The 13,223-nt window shown below is 36.3% G+C and overlaps 1 protein-coding gene across 4 annotated transcripts in view; it reads left to right on the plus strand.

Annotated features, from left to right (window-relative positions):
* The window catches only part of LOC100882367 (discoidin domain-containing receptor 2), a 275,352-nt gene extending 263,499 nt beyond the window's left edge, over nt 1–11,853 (plus strand). For all 4 annotated transcript variants that reach the window (XM_076530135.1, XM_076530133.1, XM_076530136.1 and 1 more), the window contains exons 16-17: nt 2,341–2,482; nt 2,943–11,853. In XM_076530135.1, the coding sequence (XP_076386250.1) occupies nt 2,341–2,482; nt 2,943–3,290 (490 nt within the window). In that variant the 3' untranslated portion in view covers nt 3,291–11,853. The remainder of the gene's footprint in view (nt 1–2,340; nt 2,483–2,942) is intronic.
* Nucleotides 11,854–13,223: the final 1,370 nt, after the last annotated feature.

Here is a 13,223-nt window from a genome sequence, read left to right on the forward strand (position 1 = left end):
TGCTCTGGTTACATAAGTAATTTCTGAAATAATTTATAATAGTGCCACATGGTTGGTGCAAATTTGATCAAAGTCTGCGAGGTAATAAATTTGAAAGATTACAAATAACAGTAAACATTAATGACTATATCCATAAAGAAGTGAATTATGCAGTAACTTTATATCGAAGGATGATTTCGGATCTTCGTCCCGTTTGATATGCAACAAGGCGATTGCAACGTCCATTTGGGTTAGCGTTCTCAAACGACCACAAACCTTATCCGGGGTCATAACGATTCACGATGATCACTCAGCGATCCGCCGGTTGCTGGTAAAGTTTGCCACACCGTACAGTATTGTAGAGTTGCGTGTGCTTGTACAGGAAACGTAGCTCATCCACACGTACGTACAAATGCAGCCCGCAGGCAGCCATTCCTGCTTCCGGTCGGCTGCCATGCACAGAATGCGTACGCGTATGCAGATTGGCGGCCGCGCTATGCACCCCACATACCGGCTAGAGATCGATTTGAACCGTGCCTTTTTCATTCGAAATGAATCGCCCGGAAAAGTATTCGAATTCCCCAACTGCCGAAGTCGAAACAGATTCACGTGTCTGCGGCCGGGCCTAGAATTATGTCAAAGTATTCCCGATACGAGTCACGGCTCCTTTCAATAGCGTGAAAGTACCAGGTCCTTTCTTCGGAAACAATTTGGTTTATGCCACTGTACTAACACCTGATGTTAATCAAGTTGTTGGTACGATAATGGGATAAAATATACTGAAGGAGTTTCGATTCAAGATTTATGGGAGATGTGAGTGTGTCAAGATTTGGGTATATGGAGCATGTGAGTGTGTCAAGATTTGGGTTTATGGAGCATGTGAGTGTGTCAAGATTTGGGTGTATGGGAGATGTGAGTGTGTCAAGATTTGGGTATATGGAGCATGTGAGTGTGTCAAGATTTGGGTTTATGGAGCATGTGAGTGTGTCAAGATTTGGGTATGTGGAGCATGTGAGTGTGTCAAGATTTGGGTATGTGGAGCATGTGAGTGTGTCAAGGTTTGGGTATATGGGAGATGTGAGTATGTCAAGATTAAGGTGTATGGGAGATGTGAGTATGTCAAGATTAAGGTATATGGGAGATGTGAGTATGTCAAGATTTGGGTATATGGGAGATGTGAGTATGTCAAGGTTTAGGTACATAGGAGATGTGAGTGTGTCAAGATTTAGGTATATGGAGCATGTGAGTATGTCAAGATTTGGGTATATGGGAAATGTGAGTATGTCAAGATTAAGGTGTATGGGAGATGTGAGTATGTCAAGATTTGGGTATATGGAGCATGTGAGTGTGTCAAGATTTGGGTATATGGGAAATGTGAGTATGTCAAGATTAAGGTGTATGGGAGATGTGAGTATGTCAAGATTTGGGTATATGGAGCATGTGAGTATGTCAAGATTTGGGTATATGAGAGATGTGAATATGTCAAGGTTTGGGTATATGGAGCATGTAAGTATGTCAAGATTTGGATATGTGGAGCATGTAAGTATGTCAAGATTCAAGTACATAGAAGATGTGAGTATGTCAAGGTTTGAGTATATGGGAGATGTGAGTATGTCAAGGTTTGAGTATATGGAGCATGTGAGTATGTCAAGATTCAAGTACATGGAAGATGTGAGTATGTCAAGTTCTGAGTATATCGAGGTTTAGGTATATGAAGAGTATACATGAAAACTTAAGTGTACAGTTATTTAGATGAATAGGAATATGTGTATATGTAGATCCACATATGTAGAAATCTAGGTACATGGAAATCTAGTAGTACAGTAGTCTGGATGACTATAGCAGTACCTAGATATGAATGAGTACTTATACATACCTGTATAGACCCTTGGTAGGTATCTGATGACCTATGTCATCAAGACACCTGTCTCGTAAAGATATCTGATTATGCTTTGTTCATATAGGTATCTAATTAACAATCTGCTTATATCAACATCTAGCTACATATCTAATTACATACATACCTATTACATACATACCTAATTACATACATTCCCCTATAATATCACTATATCCAATTTCAAAATGAAAAATTATTAGAACAGAAACCGCAATCGCAAAGATTGAGCTCGCTGGACCCGATCGAATCGGATTTGATGGATGAAATTTTATTCCCGTATAATGTAATTGGTTGCGATAAAACGAAACGTGTAATCTAGTAATAATAAAAGCCTCTCCTGGTCGCGGCGCGTGTATAGGTGTAATACGTTTGCAAGTTAATTAAATGGCGTGCATTGAGTGTTTGTGGAACGGAACAGGTCGATCCGTTGTATTCATCGATAACCATGATTTCGATTACAGGAATTGCTTGGTAGGCAAAGCTTATCACATTAAAATCTCGGATTTCTGTACGGGCAACGAATTGTACGCGTGCGATTATTACAAAGTCGATGGCACGGTGCCCCTGCCGATACGCTGGATGGCCTGGGAATCCATATTTTTGGTAAGCATTATTCCTATATTATACCGAATAAAATCACGTTTAAACTCGCTTCGATTGTGTTCAATGCACTTTCGATTGTGTTTATTGCACTGATTATTTGCTGATTGCTTTGTAACGAGATAGATTCTTTTCTTCGTGTTATTAATAACTTCAAAGATCTGCTTTTTATTGCATCACATACCTTTATCATTTAACTTACAATATTTTTTTTCATTTGTAGCATATTTTTTTTCATTCAATTGATGTTTTTGACAAAATGTGTAATTTCAATTTTCATTACTGATCTCCTAGTTGAGACAGGGGGTTGAAAGTCGGTTCAGATGTGTCTTTTGCATATACTATCGAATTGTTCTGTTTGACCATATACCCTTGACAAATTAGAATTTCCAGATGTGCACAATTTTCAGCCACCCTGTCCCCAAATTGCTAACGTAACACAATCGATAACGAATGTTCGCAGGGCAAGTACACGACGAAGACCGACGTATGGGCGTTCGCGGTGACCCTGTGGGAGATCTTGAACCTGGGCCGCCGCGTCCCGTACGAGCACTTGTCAGACGAGGAAGTGGTGCAGAGCCTCCGCCGATTGCATCGCGCGACGGAGTGCAGCGACAGCAACGGGGAGAACAATTGCAAGGAGGACACCGAAAACCTGTTCGACTATTTACCGCAACCGATCGCCTGCTCGAAGGATATTTACGACCTGATGCTGGACTGCTGGCGGCGCGAGGAGACTGAGAGGCCGACCTTCCGGGAGATCTCGATGTTCCTGCAGAGGAAGAACCTTGGTTACGCGCCCACGTCCTGATACTGAACGTCGAGGATAGTCGACGAGCACGATGCCCGTGGCGGGTGCCACGCGTGCCCGGCTAAGAACCGTTCGAACGTGGACCGAGGGCCGATCGACGACTCGTTTTATCCTCACTGGATAACCGTGCGAACGAGATTCTGAATTTGGACATCGAAGAATCGTTACAACGACGTCCCGGCTTTCTGAAATGGAGGATATTCAAGGGTAGAAAATACAATCGTGAAACTGTGAATTCGACAATCGAATGGAGACGGGCGATCCGAAGGTCGCATAGAGTCTCGAGGACCCCGTGGATTTTTGGTCCTCGAGAATTTAGGAGCAATATCGTGTAATCGTAATTCAGCTGTGAACATTCCTGCATGGATTATAAGAATGTATCTTCGAGGTAAATAGGGATACTTACTTAAGCAATTAGAATCTTCTTGGAAGCATAAATGAAGGAAATTCGAGAAAATGGGGATTCGTCGACACTCATGGCAATATACGGTTAACCTAATCAGACTACTCGGCGATATGACGGAGAAGAAAATGTAAGTGTAAAAAAAGAACGAGTATGAGTGAGTGTGAACGTGTAGGTGGTTACAATTCGTCGTGCGTAAATTAATCGTAATTATTAGGCGCTCATTAAGCTTTTTTGCTTCGAAGACTGTCGAATCTCGTGTACGTCACGATAGAACTCGAGTTAAGAGTCGTTAGAGCATGGAGGGGTTAGAGTACGGCGAAAGAAGTGATTTTGCGCGAGAGACTTCGACGATATCATATTAATTCTGGAGGGAACGGTATGGATCAGTGATGGGCAATTGTGCTCGAGGGGTGCACAATTCTACATTTTTACAAAATTCTTCAAATACTAAATCTTTAAAAAAGGCAACTAAATTCGGAAATTTTTAAATTCCCATTTTCCCAACCCTTAATCATTAAATCCCTAGATCCTCTAATGTTCGAGTCCCTAAATCTTCATATTTACATATTTATACATTTTTTTCTGCTTTAATCCTTAAATTCCTAAATCCCCAAATTTTTGAATATCAGAGTTCCAAAATTGCTGATCGCCTAAAACCGTAAATCTTCAAATCCTCAAACCTCAAAATCCTTGAATCACTAAATCTTTAAATTTTCAAACCCCAAAATTCCTAAATCACTAAATCCCTAAACCCCTGAATTTCTGATCCACTAATCCTCTGAATCACTAAATCTCCAAATCCTCAAACCCCAAAATCCTTAAACCACCAAATCTCTAATTTCCTAAATTCTGAACCCATTAATCCCCTAAAACCCCAAATCTCCAAATCCTCAAACCCCAAAATCCTTAAATTACCAAATCTCTAATTTCCTAAATTCTGAACCCACTAATCCCCTTAAACCCCAAATCTCCAAATCCTCAAACCCCAAAATCCCTAAATTACCAAATCTCTAATTTCCTAAATTCTCAATCCACTAATCCCCTAAAACCCCAAAATCCCTAATTTACCAAATCTCTAATTTCCTAAATTCTCGACCCACTAATCCCCTAAAACCCCTAAATCTTCAAATCACCAAAACCTTAAATTTCTAAATTTAAAAGTATGAGAATTTAAAAAATCGACTACCATTCTATATCGCACTGCCCACATGCCCACGGGCATTTGCCCATCACTGACGTAGATATTGTTTGTTGGAAGGAGTGGTGGCTCGCACCACGGACTATGACACATCATAATTGTAACTTTATATGATAGGCGGGATCAATACAAACACAAAGAAAAAAAAAAGAACTAGTATATTGTACATATAGGCGTACATCGAGAAATAAGAAAAGAATGAAAAAAGAAAACGTTTATGATTGCGTTGACGCGAAACGGGACGACGAGATTAGCAACGAGCAAGCAATTCGAGGTAATAGCGTTTGGAACCGTGTTCCTTTCTGTCTCGGGCACGATATTTCTTCTCGGGGAAACAGAGAAATCGATGAGAAACTCGAAAAGTTATCGACATATCGGAGGCTTCGTTTCGACGATGAAACGAACGAGGGTTTAGAGATACGAGAAACGACGAATTTGTAAGATTTCGAGGATAAAATTGTTCGTTTAGCGATGCTATTCTCACGACATTCAACTAATTAACCATTCGAATCGTTATGTTCCATGTATTTATACCGGATGAATACTATTATTAATAGCATTCGCAATATCTAGTAAGTAGGCGATGTTACCGTTACAACATTAAAAAAAATACTATTTATATATCTTAATGTAACGCCGCGTAAAGGAGTAGATAATACCAGAGACATAGCCATTCGTATATAAATCGCGTTGAATTTAAACGTAACAAAGATCGCTTCTCTCTGTGTTGTTGAACGAACGAATCACCGGTCAGGTGGGAATTATTGTAATTGAAAATTTGAACCAGTGTAGATTAGTCGTTGATTATGAAAAACGTTTTTGACGCGTCGAATGTCGCAGTCAAAGGTTGCTAGTGAAATTACGGTGGACTCTCGTTATATTGTCACGTGGGAAAGAATTCTTAGTGATATACAAGGTGTCGCGCAACTAGTGTAGGTCCCTGAAATGGGGGGATAGCTGACGCGATTCTGAACAAAATTTCCCTTTGCAAAAATGGGGTTCGAAGCTTCGTTTTTGAATTATTAAGGAAAAACGCGGACCAATCAGAGTGCGAGGATTGCGTATGCGCAGACGCGAGAACGGCAGCTTCGGATAACGCGTTGTTATCCAACGCGTAGTAATGTAACGTGTGGTAATGCAACGCGTGGTAATCAAATGTGTAGTAATCCAACGCGTAATAATACAACGTGTGGATATCCAACGCGTAGAAATCTAGCGTGTGCATATTCTACGTGTAGTAATTCAACGCGTAATAATGCAACGCGTGGTAATTCTAAGCGTAGGAGTCTAATGCGTGGTAATCTAACGCGTAGTAATGCAACGTGTGATAATGGAACGCGTGGTAATCCTACGCGTAGTAATCCAATGCGTAGTAATCCAACGCGTACTAATATAGCGTGTGGATATCCAACGCGGAGTAATCTAGCGCGTGCATGTTCTACGCGTAGTAATCCAACGCGTAATAATGCAACGCGTGGTAATTCTAAGAGTAGGAATCTAATGCGTGGTAATCTAACGCGTAGTAATGCAACGTGTGGTAATGCAACGCGTGGTAATCCTACGCGTAGTAATCCATTGCGTAGTAATCCATCGCGAACTAATACAGCGTGTGGATATTCAACGCGTAGTAATCTAGCGCGTGCATATTCTACGCGTAGTAATCCAACGCGTAATAATGCAACGCGTGGTAATTCTAAGCGTAGGAATCTAATGCGTGGTAATCTAACGCGTAGTAATCCAGCATGTGGATATCTAACGCGTAGTAATCCAACGCGTGGATATTGGACGCGTAGTAGTCTAACGCGTAATAATCCTCGCGCTCTGATTGGTCCGTGTTTTTCCTTAATAATTCAAAAACGAAGCTTCAAACCCCATTTTTGCAAAGGGAAATCTTATTCAGAATCGCGTCAGCTACCCCCCATTTCTACACTAGTTGCGAGACACCCTGTAGGTTTTCCTTCCAAAACTCCTTTCCAAGTACATAACCACCTTTGAAAATTTTCAAATTCCTAAATCCCTAAATTTGCAAACTCATTTTCAAATAATACTGTTTAATAAAAAACCGGATACATGAAAATGGCAATATAACGAGAGTCCTATCCTTTCCTCGTTTATCAATTCGAATATTAAACTCCAAATAAACATAAAAAATATTGTACAATTGTTAACATAACCAAATTTAATAAAAAATTTATGTTTTCCACCAATAACTGCGATATTCGAAACGTTAATATTGTTCCCGTATCGAAGATAAGGTAGAACGATTTCAATAAAGTAGAATTTTATACGAAGATCGGGCAATTTTATTCGCATAAGGATTAAAAAAAAAAATACGTAGTCATCACTCGATTAGCGTTAACGAGAAGAAAAAAGACAAGACGAAGAAGAAACTGCCGTCACTTGCGTGTGACCATTAAAAAAATAATAATTACGAATCATAGTTGCGTTTAGATTCATCGATGTAAGCATATTGCTGCCTTTGGCTGTATCGTTGCCCCCTACTGCTAACGAGTAACTCACTTGTCTACTCATGTGATAATTTAATATATCTCTGCGTATCTACCTGTACCTACACCGGTTCGAAGATCTTTGTAGCTGAAAGGATCATTTCTCTTGCGCTGCGTTCTGTCTGAATTCGCTGACCGACAGAATTATCTTGAAGATCGGTTATGAAAGATCAGAAAAATTTAACCGATTAACTGCGGAATTTCATTTAGAAAATCCTTTAGAGGATATGTAATTAAAATCAGACAATTTCGTTAATGGTACAGGAAATGAAGTTTGACATTGACGTATATATACGTCGAATACAGAGTACATGCCATTATTATGAATATGAAAACGTAAAGCAAAAAAAGGAATATTTTCAATCAATAAAAAATTAATTCGTTAACTAACTGCATCGAAATGAAGTTTGACATTGACGTATATATACGTCAGACACAGAGTAATTACCACCACCATAAATTTTACAAAAATTTAAAGCAAATCGTAAAACGGTTGCATTTTTATTCGATAAAAAATTAATCAATCACGCAGAAATGAAATTCTGCATCGACGTATATATACGTCAAGCGCAGTTAACAGGTTAAAGACACATCATAAATTTGATTTTGGATTTTTACATAGTCGCATTAAAAAGTAGATGCATTTTTCAAAATTATTGAAATTTTAAATTTGAATTATTTGTACATAAAATTTTGAACATTACAAATCTGTTGCAAATTGTCCCCGATATTTTTTGTCACAAAGTTGCACCAACTACGCCAACAGTTAGTCGACCAATCATCGAGCACTCAAGCTTGTTTGTTCACCGAAGGATAATCTGTCGGTAAATGCCCTTTGTCATTACTCATCGATCGCTTGAAAGAAATTCGTTTCAACGAACCTAATGTATCGTGAACGTCGCTTCGATTCGTGAGCTCTACGTTGATTTCAACGATCCCAATTAACGGGGTGAATTGGCAATCGGTGAAATTTCCCATGAAGCCAAACGCGTATCAATTTTGTTCGTCCTGATTAAAAGGAATAATTTCCCAACAAAGTGTACGATCGACAATCAAGCCTCGAGGCTTCCGGGATCGTTTAATCTTCCATGTTGATGCTATTTTAAATAACATCGACATCGAGAAGAGAATCGCAAAGAATGGAATTGCTGTTTCGTTCCGTCAGTCTACGTAGAATCGTTGTAATCGATAAGTTTTATATCGCTGATTATTCGTTTGCTGTTTATACTTCGTTTCACTCGGCACACGTTTTACATGATGGAACTCGATTAACTCTTGAAAATGTGAGGAATATTTATAGTATATAAATATAAGGAATATTTGTGAGGTACAATTTTGGGATTTTTAGTTGATTTTCGAATCGTGGACAAACGTCGATATCGAATTAGGTCGCAAACATATCCTGAACCTCTCAAGCCACGAATTTTGTTGTAAAGGTGTGATTGCTTGAAGGATTTGATTTAGAGATAAGGTGGAGGGGGACAAACTTGTCTACGACTCGAAAATAAAGGAGTTTAGTTGGAAAATTATTTTATAATATAATATAATTATTCTATGTAATGAAACAATATCAGCGTGGTAGATTGAGAGAAAATGGCGGTGTAAGAAAAGGGCGCACCACCTATTTTCAGTTTTACGATGTCAAATATGGCGACGTAAAGATTTTAAAATTTCTGTGCTTGAAAATCTATACTTTTCTAAATCTTAGAATATTCAAATTTTTTAATTTTTAAATTTGGAATTTTTTAAATTTGTAATTTGAAATTTTTTAAATTTGTAAATTTGAAAATTTATAAATTTTAGTATTTCCAAATGTTCACTTTCTACGTTTCTAAATTTCCAAGTTCCTAAATTTAATAATTTGAAAAATTCACAATTTCCAAACTTGCAAACTCCACTCCCTATATTGCCACTTTCTAAATTTTAGAATTTTTAAAATTAAAAAATTTATAAATATCGGTATTCCTAAATTTAACAGCCTGAAAAATTCGCAATTTCCAAACTTGCAAACTCCTCTCCCCATATTGCCATTTTCTAAATTTTAGAATTTTTAAAATTAAAAAATTTATAAATATCGGTATTCCTAAATTTAATAATTTGAAAAATTCACAATTTCCAAACTTGCAAACTCCTCTCCCTATATTGCCACTTTCTAAATTTTAGAATTTTCGAAATCAAAAATGTATAAATATCGGTATTCCTAAATTTAATAGCCTGAACAATTCACAATTTCCAAACTTGCAAACTCCTCTCCCTATATCGCCATTTTCTCTCAAAAACCCCAGCACGCTCATCAGTACATCACATCAAAACTACTCCATAATTTTGTTAATTTAAATAAAATCAAACCCGAGAAAAGTTCTATCACGTAAAACTAATATGGATTTGATTATGTTAAGCAAGTTTTCTTTCTGTGAAAAACAAACGGATTTATCGAATCTGATTTATAACACACCCGATTGTTAATCTGACGTGGAATTGAGAGAAATGTAGAGGTAATCGCGGAAGACTGTGGAGAGCTCACCTAGCTATATCTTCTATTCAGGCACGGGCAATCTCTGGCTTCTTCATCGCATACAATCGTGTTAATCAACTTTCAGTCACCGTCGAATTGTTCTTCTCTTCGTAAATCGATTATCCTCGCGACGAATTATATCGTCAGAACTTGTCGCGATGTAATATCAGTATTAATTTCCTACTGTTCTTCTTCGTTGTTTTATTGCTTTTGGATGGAAGGGTGTCTCGGTATTTAATTTTCATATTCGAGGAGTTAAATGGTTGTCAAACTTTCTAATTTCTAAATTGAAAAATTTGTAAATTTAACAACTTGGATCTTTGCGAATTTGAAACTTGGATCTTTTTGAAAAATTAAATACTTGGATCTTTTTGAAAATTTGAAAACTTGGATCTTTTTGAAAATTTGAAAACTTGGATCTTTTTGAAAAATTGAAAACTTGGATCTTTTTGAAAATTTGAAAACTTGGATCTTTTTGAAAAATTAAATACTTGAATCTTTTTGAAAATTTTCAAACTTGGATCTTTTTGAAAATTTGAAAACTTGGATCTTTTTGAAAAATTGAAAACTTGAATCTTTTTGAAAATTTTCAAACTTGGATCTTTTTGAAAATTTTCAAACTTGGATCCTTTTGAAAATTTTCAAACTTGGATCTTTTTGAAAATTTTCAAACTGTGAAGCACATAGATTAAAAAAATTTTAAACATCTACATTAATTTATAAATTTAATAACTTGAAAATATATAAATTTGTAACAATACCGAAACACCCTAATTTTATCGTCCACGCGTTTGAATAAAACTGACCGCAAAATCTGTAAATATTGCGAATTCGAAAGCCTGAAATTTCATTTGGCGAATTAATCGATTAATTATCGTTAAAGGGGGAGAGAAAAAGAGAGGGAGAGTAAGAACCTGCTATTAGGCCGTGAAAGGTTGCCTAGGCCTGCTCTACGCTATTGAACCTTAATCGTTATAGTCATAAAATTATTTTGTACTAAGAACTGTTTATAATTTTGTATCTAATCTCTGTAAATACCAAGCAGATTGTCTATGGCTAATAAAGCTTAAACAAAATCGATATAAGTAGACTATGTAAAGGAATTATTATATATAAATATTATTTTAATTAGCGGATAAGAAAGCGAGCGAGAAAAATGTAATTAAATTTCACATAAGGCGAGGACTGGTAATCCACCAATGTACAACGATCTAGGAATTATTTGTACTATACAAGTGACAATTTAAGGGACAAATCATAAAAGTATACATGTTACTTGATAGTCACATATATGTATAGGGTACTCCGTTAGATATTCGTTCTGAAATTCCGAATGAAATTTTCACTGTAAAAAAAATAATTATTTACATTAAAAACTGAACGTTTATGAAAATTATTTCCTTCTCTTGATTCGATTAATTTTAATTTAATGTAGAGGTTGTCGAGGAATTTTAGAAATGTTTGAACTCTTTGGAAAACCCTGTACAGTATTACAATGTAGAATCCAACTAGTCATTAACGACACTCTGTAACAACTAAATTAAATCTTTTACAAGAAACGTGACATACAAAGAAAAGACGTTGTTTTAATTTCGTGAAAAGATTAAAACGATTGCGCTCTAAACACTGATGCCTGAATATACGTGTTTGATATCATCTTTACTTTGTGTACTTTCTTTCGGTAATCGGTTCGTGAGTTGCCACCGAAACATAACTTTCAGCTACTGCAATAATTTTGTTTCACTCTATCTCTGAACTATCACTTAAATGTTACCGACGGTAATTTAAGTCTTGCGCAAGATAATTCTATTCATGTAACTTATATGTATGTCTCGATAAAGACAGAAGTAAACGTTGTAAGTTCAAGTACGCGGGAAGCATAATGATAAAACCTATTTGTATTGAACAGCGAAATTAAATGAAATTACAAATTTCAATGAGGATGCAGAATTTCTTCACCCTGTTACTTTCCCGTGTTTTAGAAAATCCAAAGTTGGCATAAAATTTACATTTTATACTTTATAGAAGAAGTAGAAGTACCTTGACGATTTAATACATAAAAAGAATATAAAAGACGATAATTTTGTGAAACAGAAAATTATAACTTTTCCAGGAAAGACTGGCCATCTAGTGGTGAAAGGCGGGAACTAATTTTGAAATATTATATCTTATGAAATATTGACATTCAAAATTTATTAGACAGTAAAATGCTTCAAATACCGATATTAAATTGTTTGAGAACATTTTATATGTGTTAATAATCTTGACACAGTAAATAAAGTACTAAATTATTTGCAGAATTATTATGTCACTCCCTATATCACCGACAAGACTGAGTACAATGCGAAAATTATTCTGTACACATAATTCACATCTTCGGACCTAAAGACTATATTACAAACAGCGTAAAGACAATATTGATAAATGTATTATGAATATATAGCGTATTAATCAATAAAATCGATAAAAATTGGATTTTTACGAAAATGAACTGGTGACGCCATCTCTCCGGTGAACGGGGTGAACTACACACTTTTGAAATAGGTAGTTTCGTTAGTTCCCAGAGGGCAGTGTTGGGCAGTTCTAGTGCATGCGCAGTAAGCTATCCGTAGAAGTCCTCAGTAGCGTATATATAATTCACGATATATACATATATGTATATTAATAAATAATCATTTTGCAACATTTCTGCAAGATTAAGTTAAAAAAAATTAATAAATTTAAATAATTCCAGCAATAAATTTGTTAATAAACTACCAAAAAATATAAAATTATAAAAAATATGATGTTAGAATAATTATACAGCAACGAATGAGAGTGGCTGCACGCTATTGGTGGATTACATGATGTCTGATTGGCTACTGTACACTAGCAATCACTCTTGCACTTCGATTTGATCTATTGGTCGATTACGTGATGTCTAATTGGCTACTGTAAACTACCAATCGCACTTACACTTGAAGAGGTCGCCGCTGCTCAGTTTTGTTTTGGAAGTCTCGGAGGTCGGATCGCACCTGTCAACACTTACCGGTACGAGTCAAGGGTTTACTTTACCGATATTGTGCTTGTTCCTGTATTACCTACTGTGCTTTAATAAGTGTTTAGCGTGTTTTAATAAATATTTTTTAATAAATATGCGGGTGTATTAATAAATTTTATGGTGTAATTCAACAAGTGTCAGTGACTTTACCGGTGTGTTTCCTGCATGCATATACGGATATATAAGTGTACCTAGTGTACTAATACAAGTGTTTAGTGTGCTTTAATAAATATTTTTTATTAATTATGGGGGTGTATTAACAAATTT

Source organism: Megachile rotundata, chromosome 3, assembly GCF_050947335.1.
Source record: "Megachile rotundata isolate GNS110a chromosome 3, iyMegRotu1, whole genome shotgun sequence".
Taxonomy (NCBI): domain Eukaryota; kingdom Metazoa; phylum Arthropoda; class Insecta; order Hymenoptera; family Megachilidae; genus Megachile; species Megachile rotundata.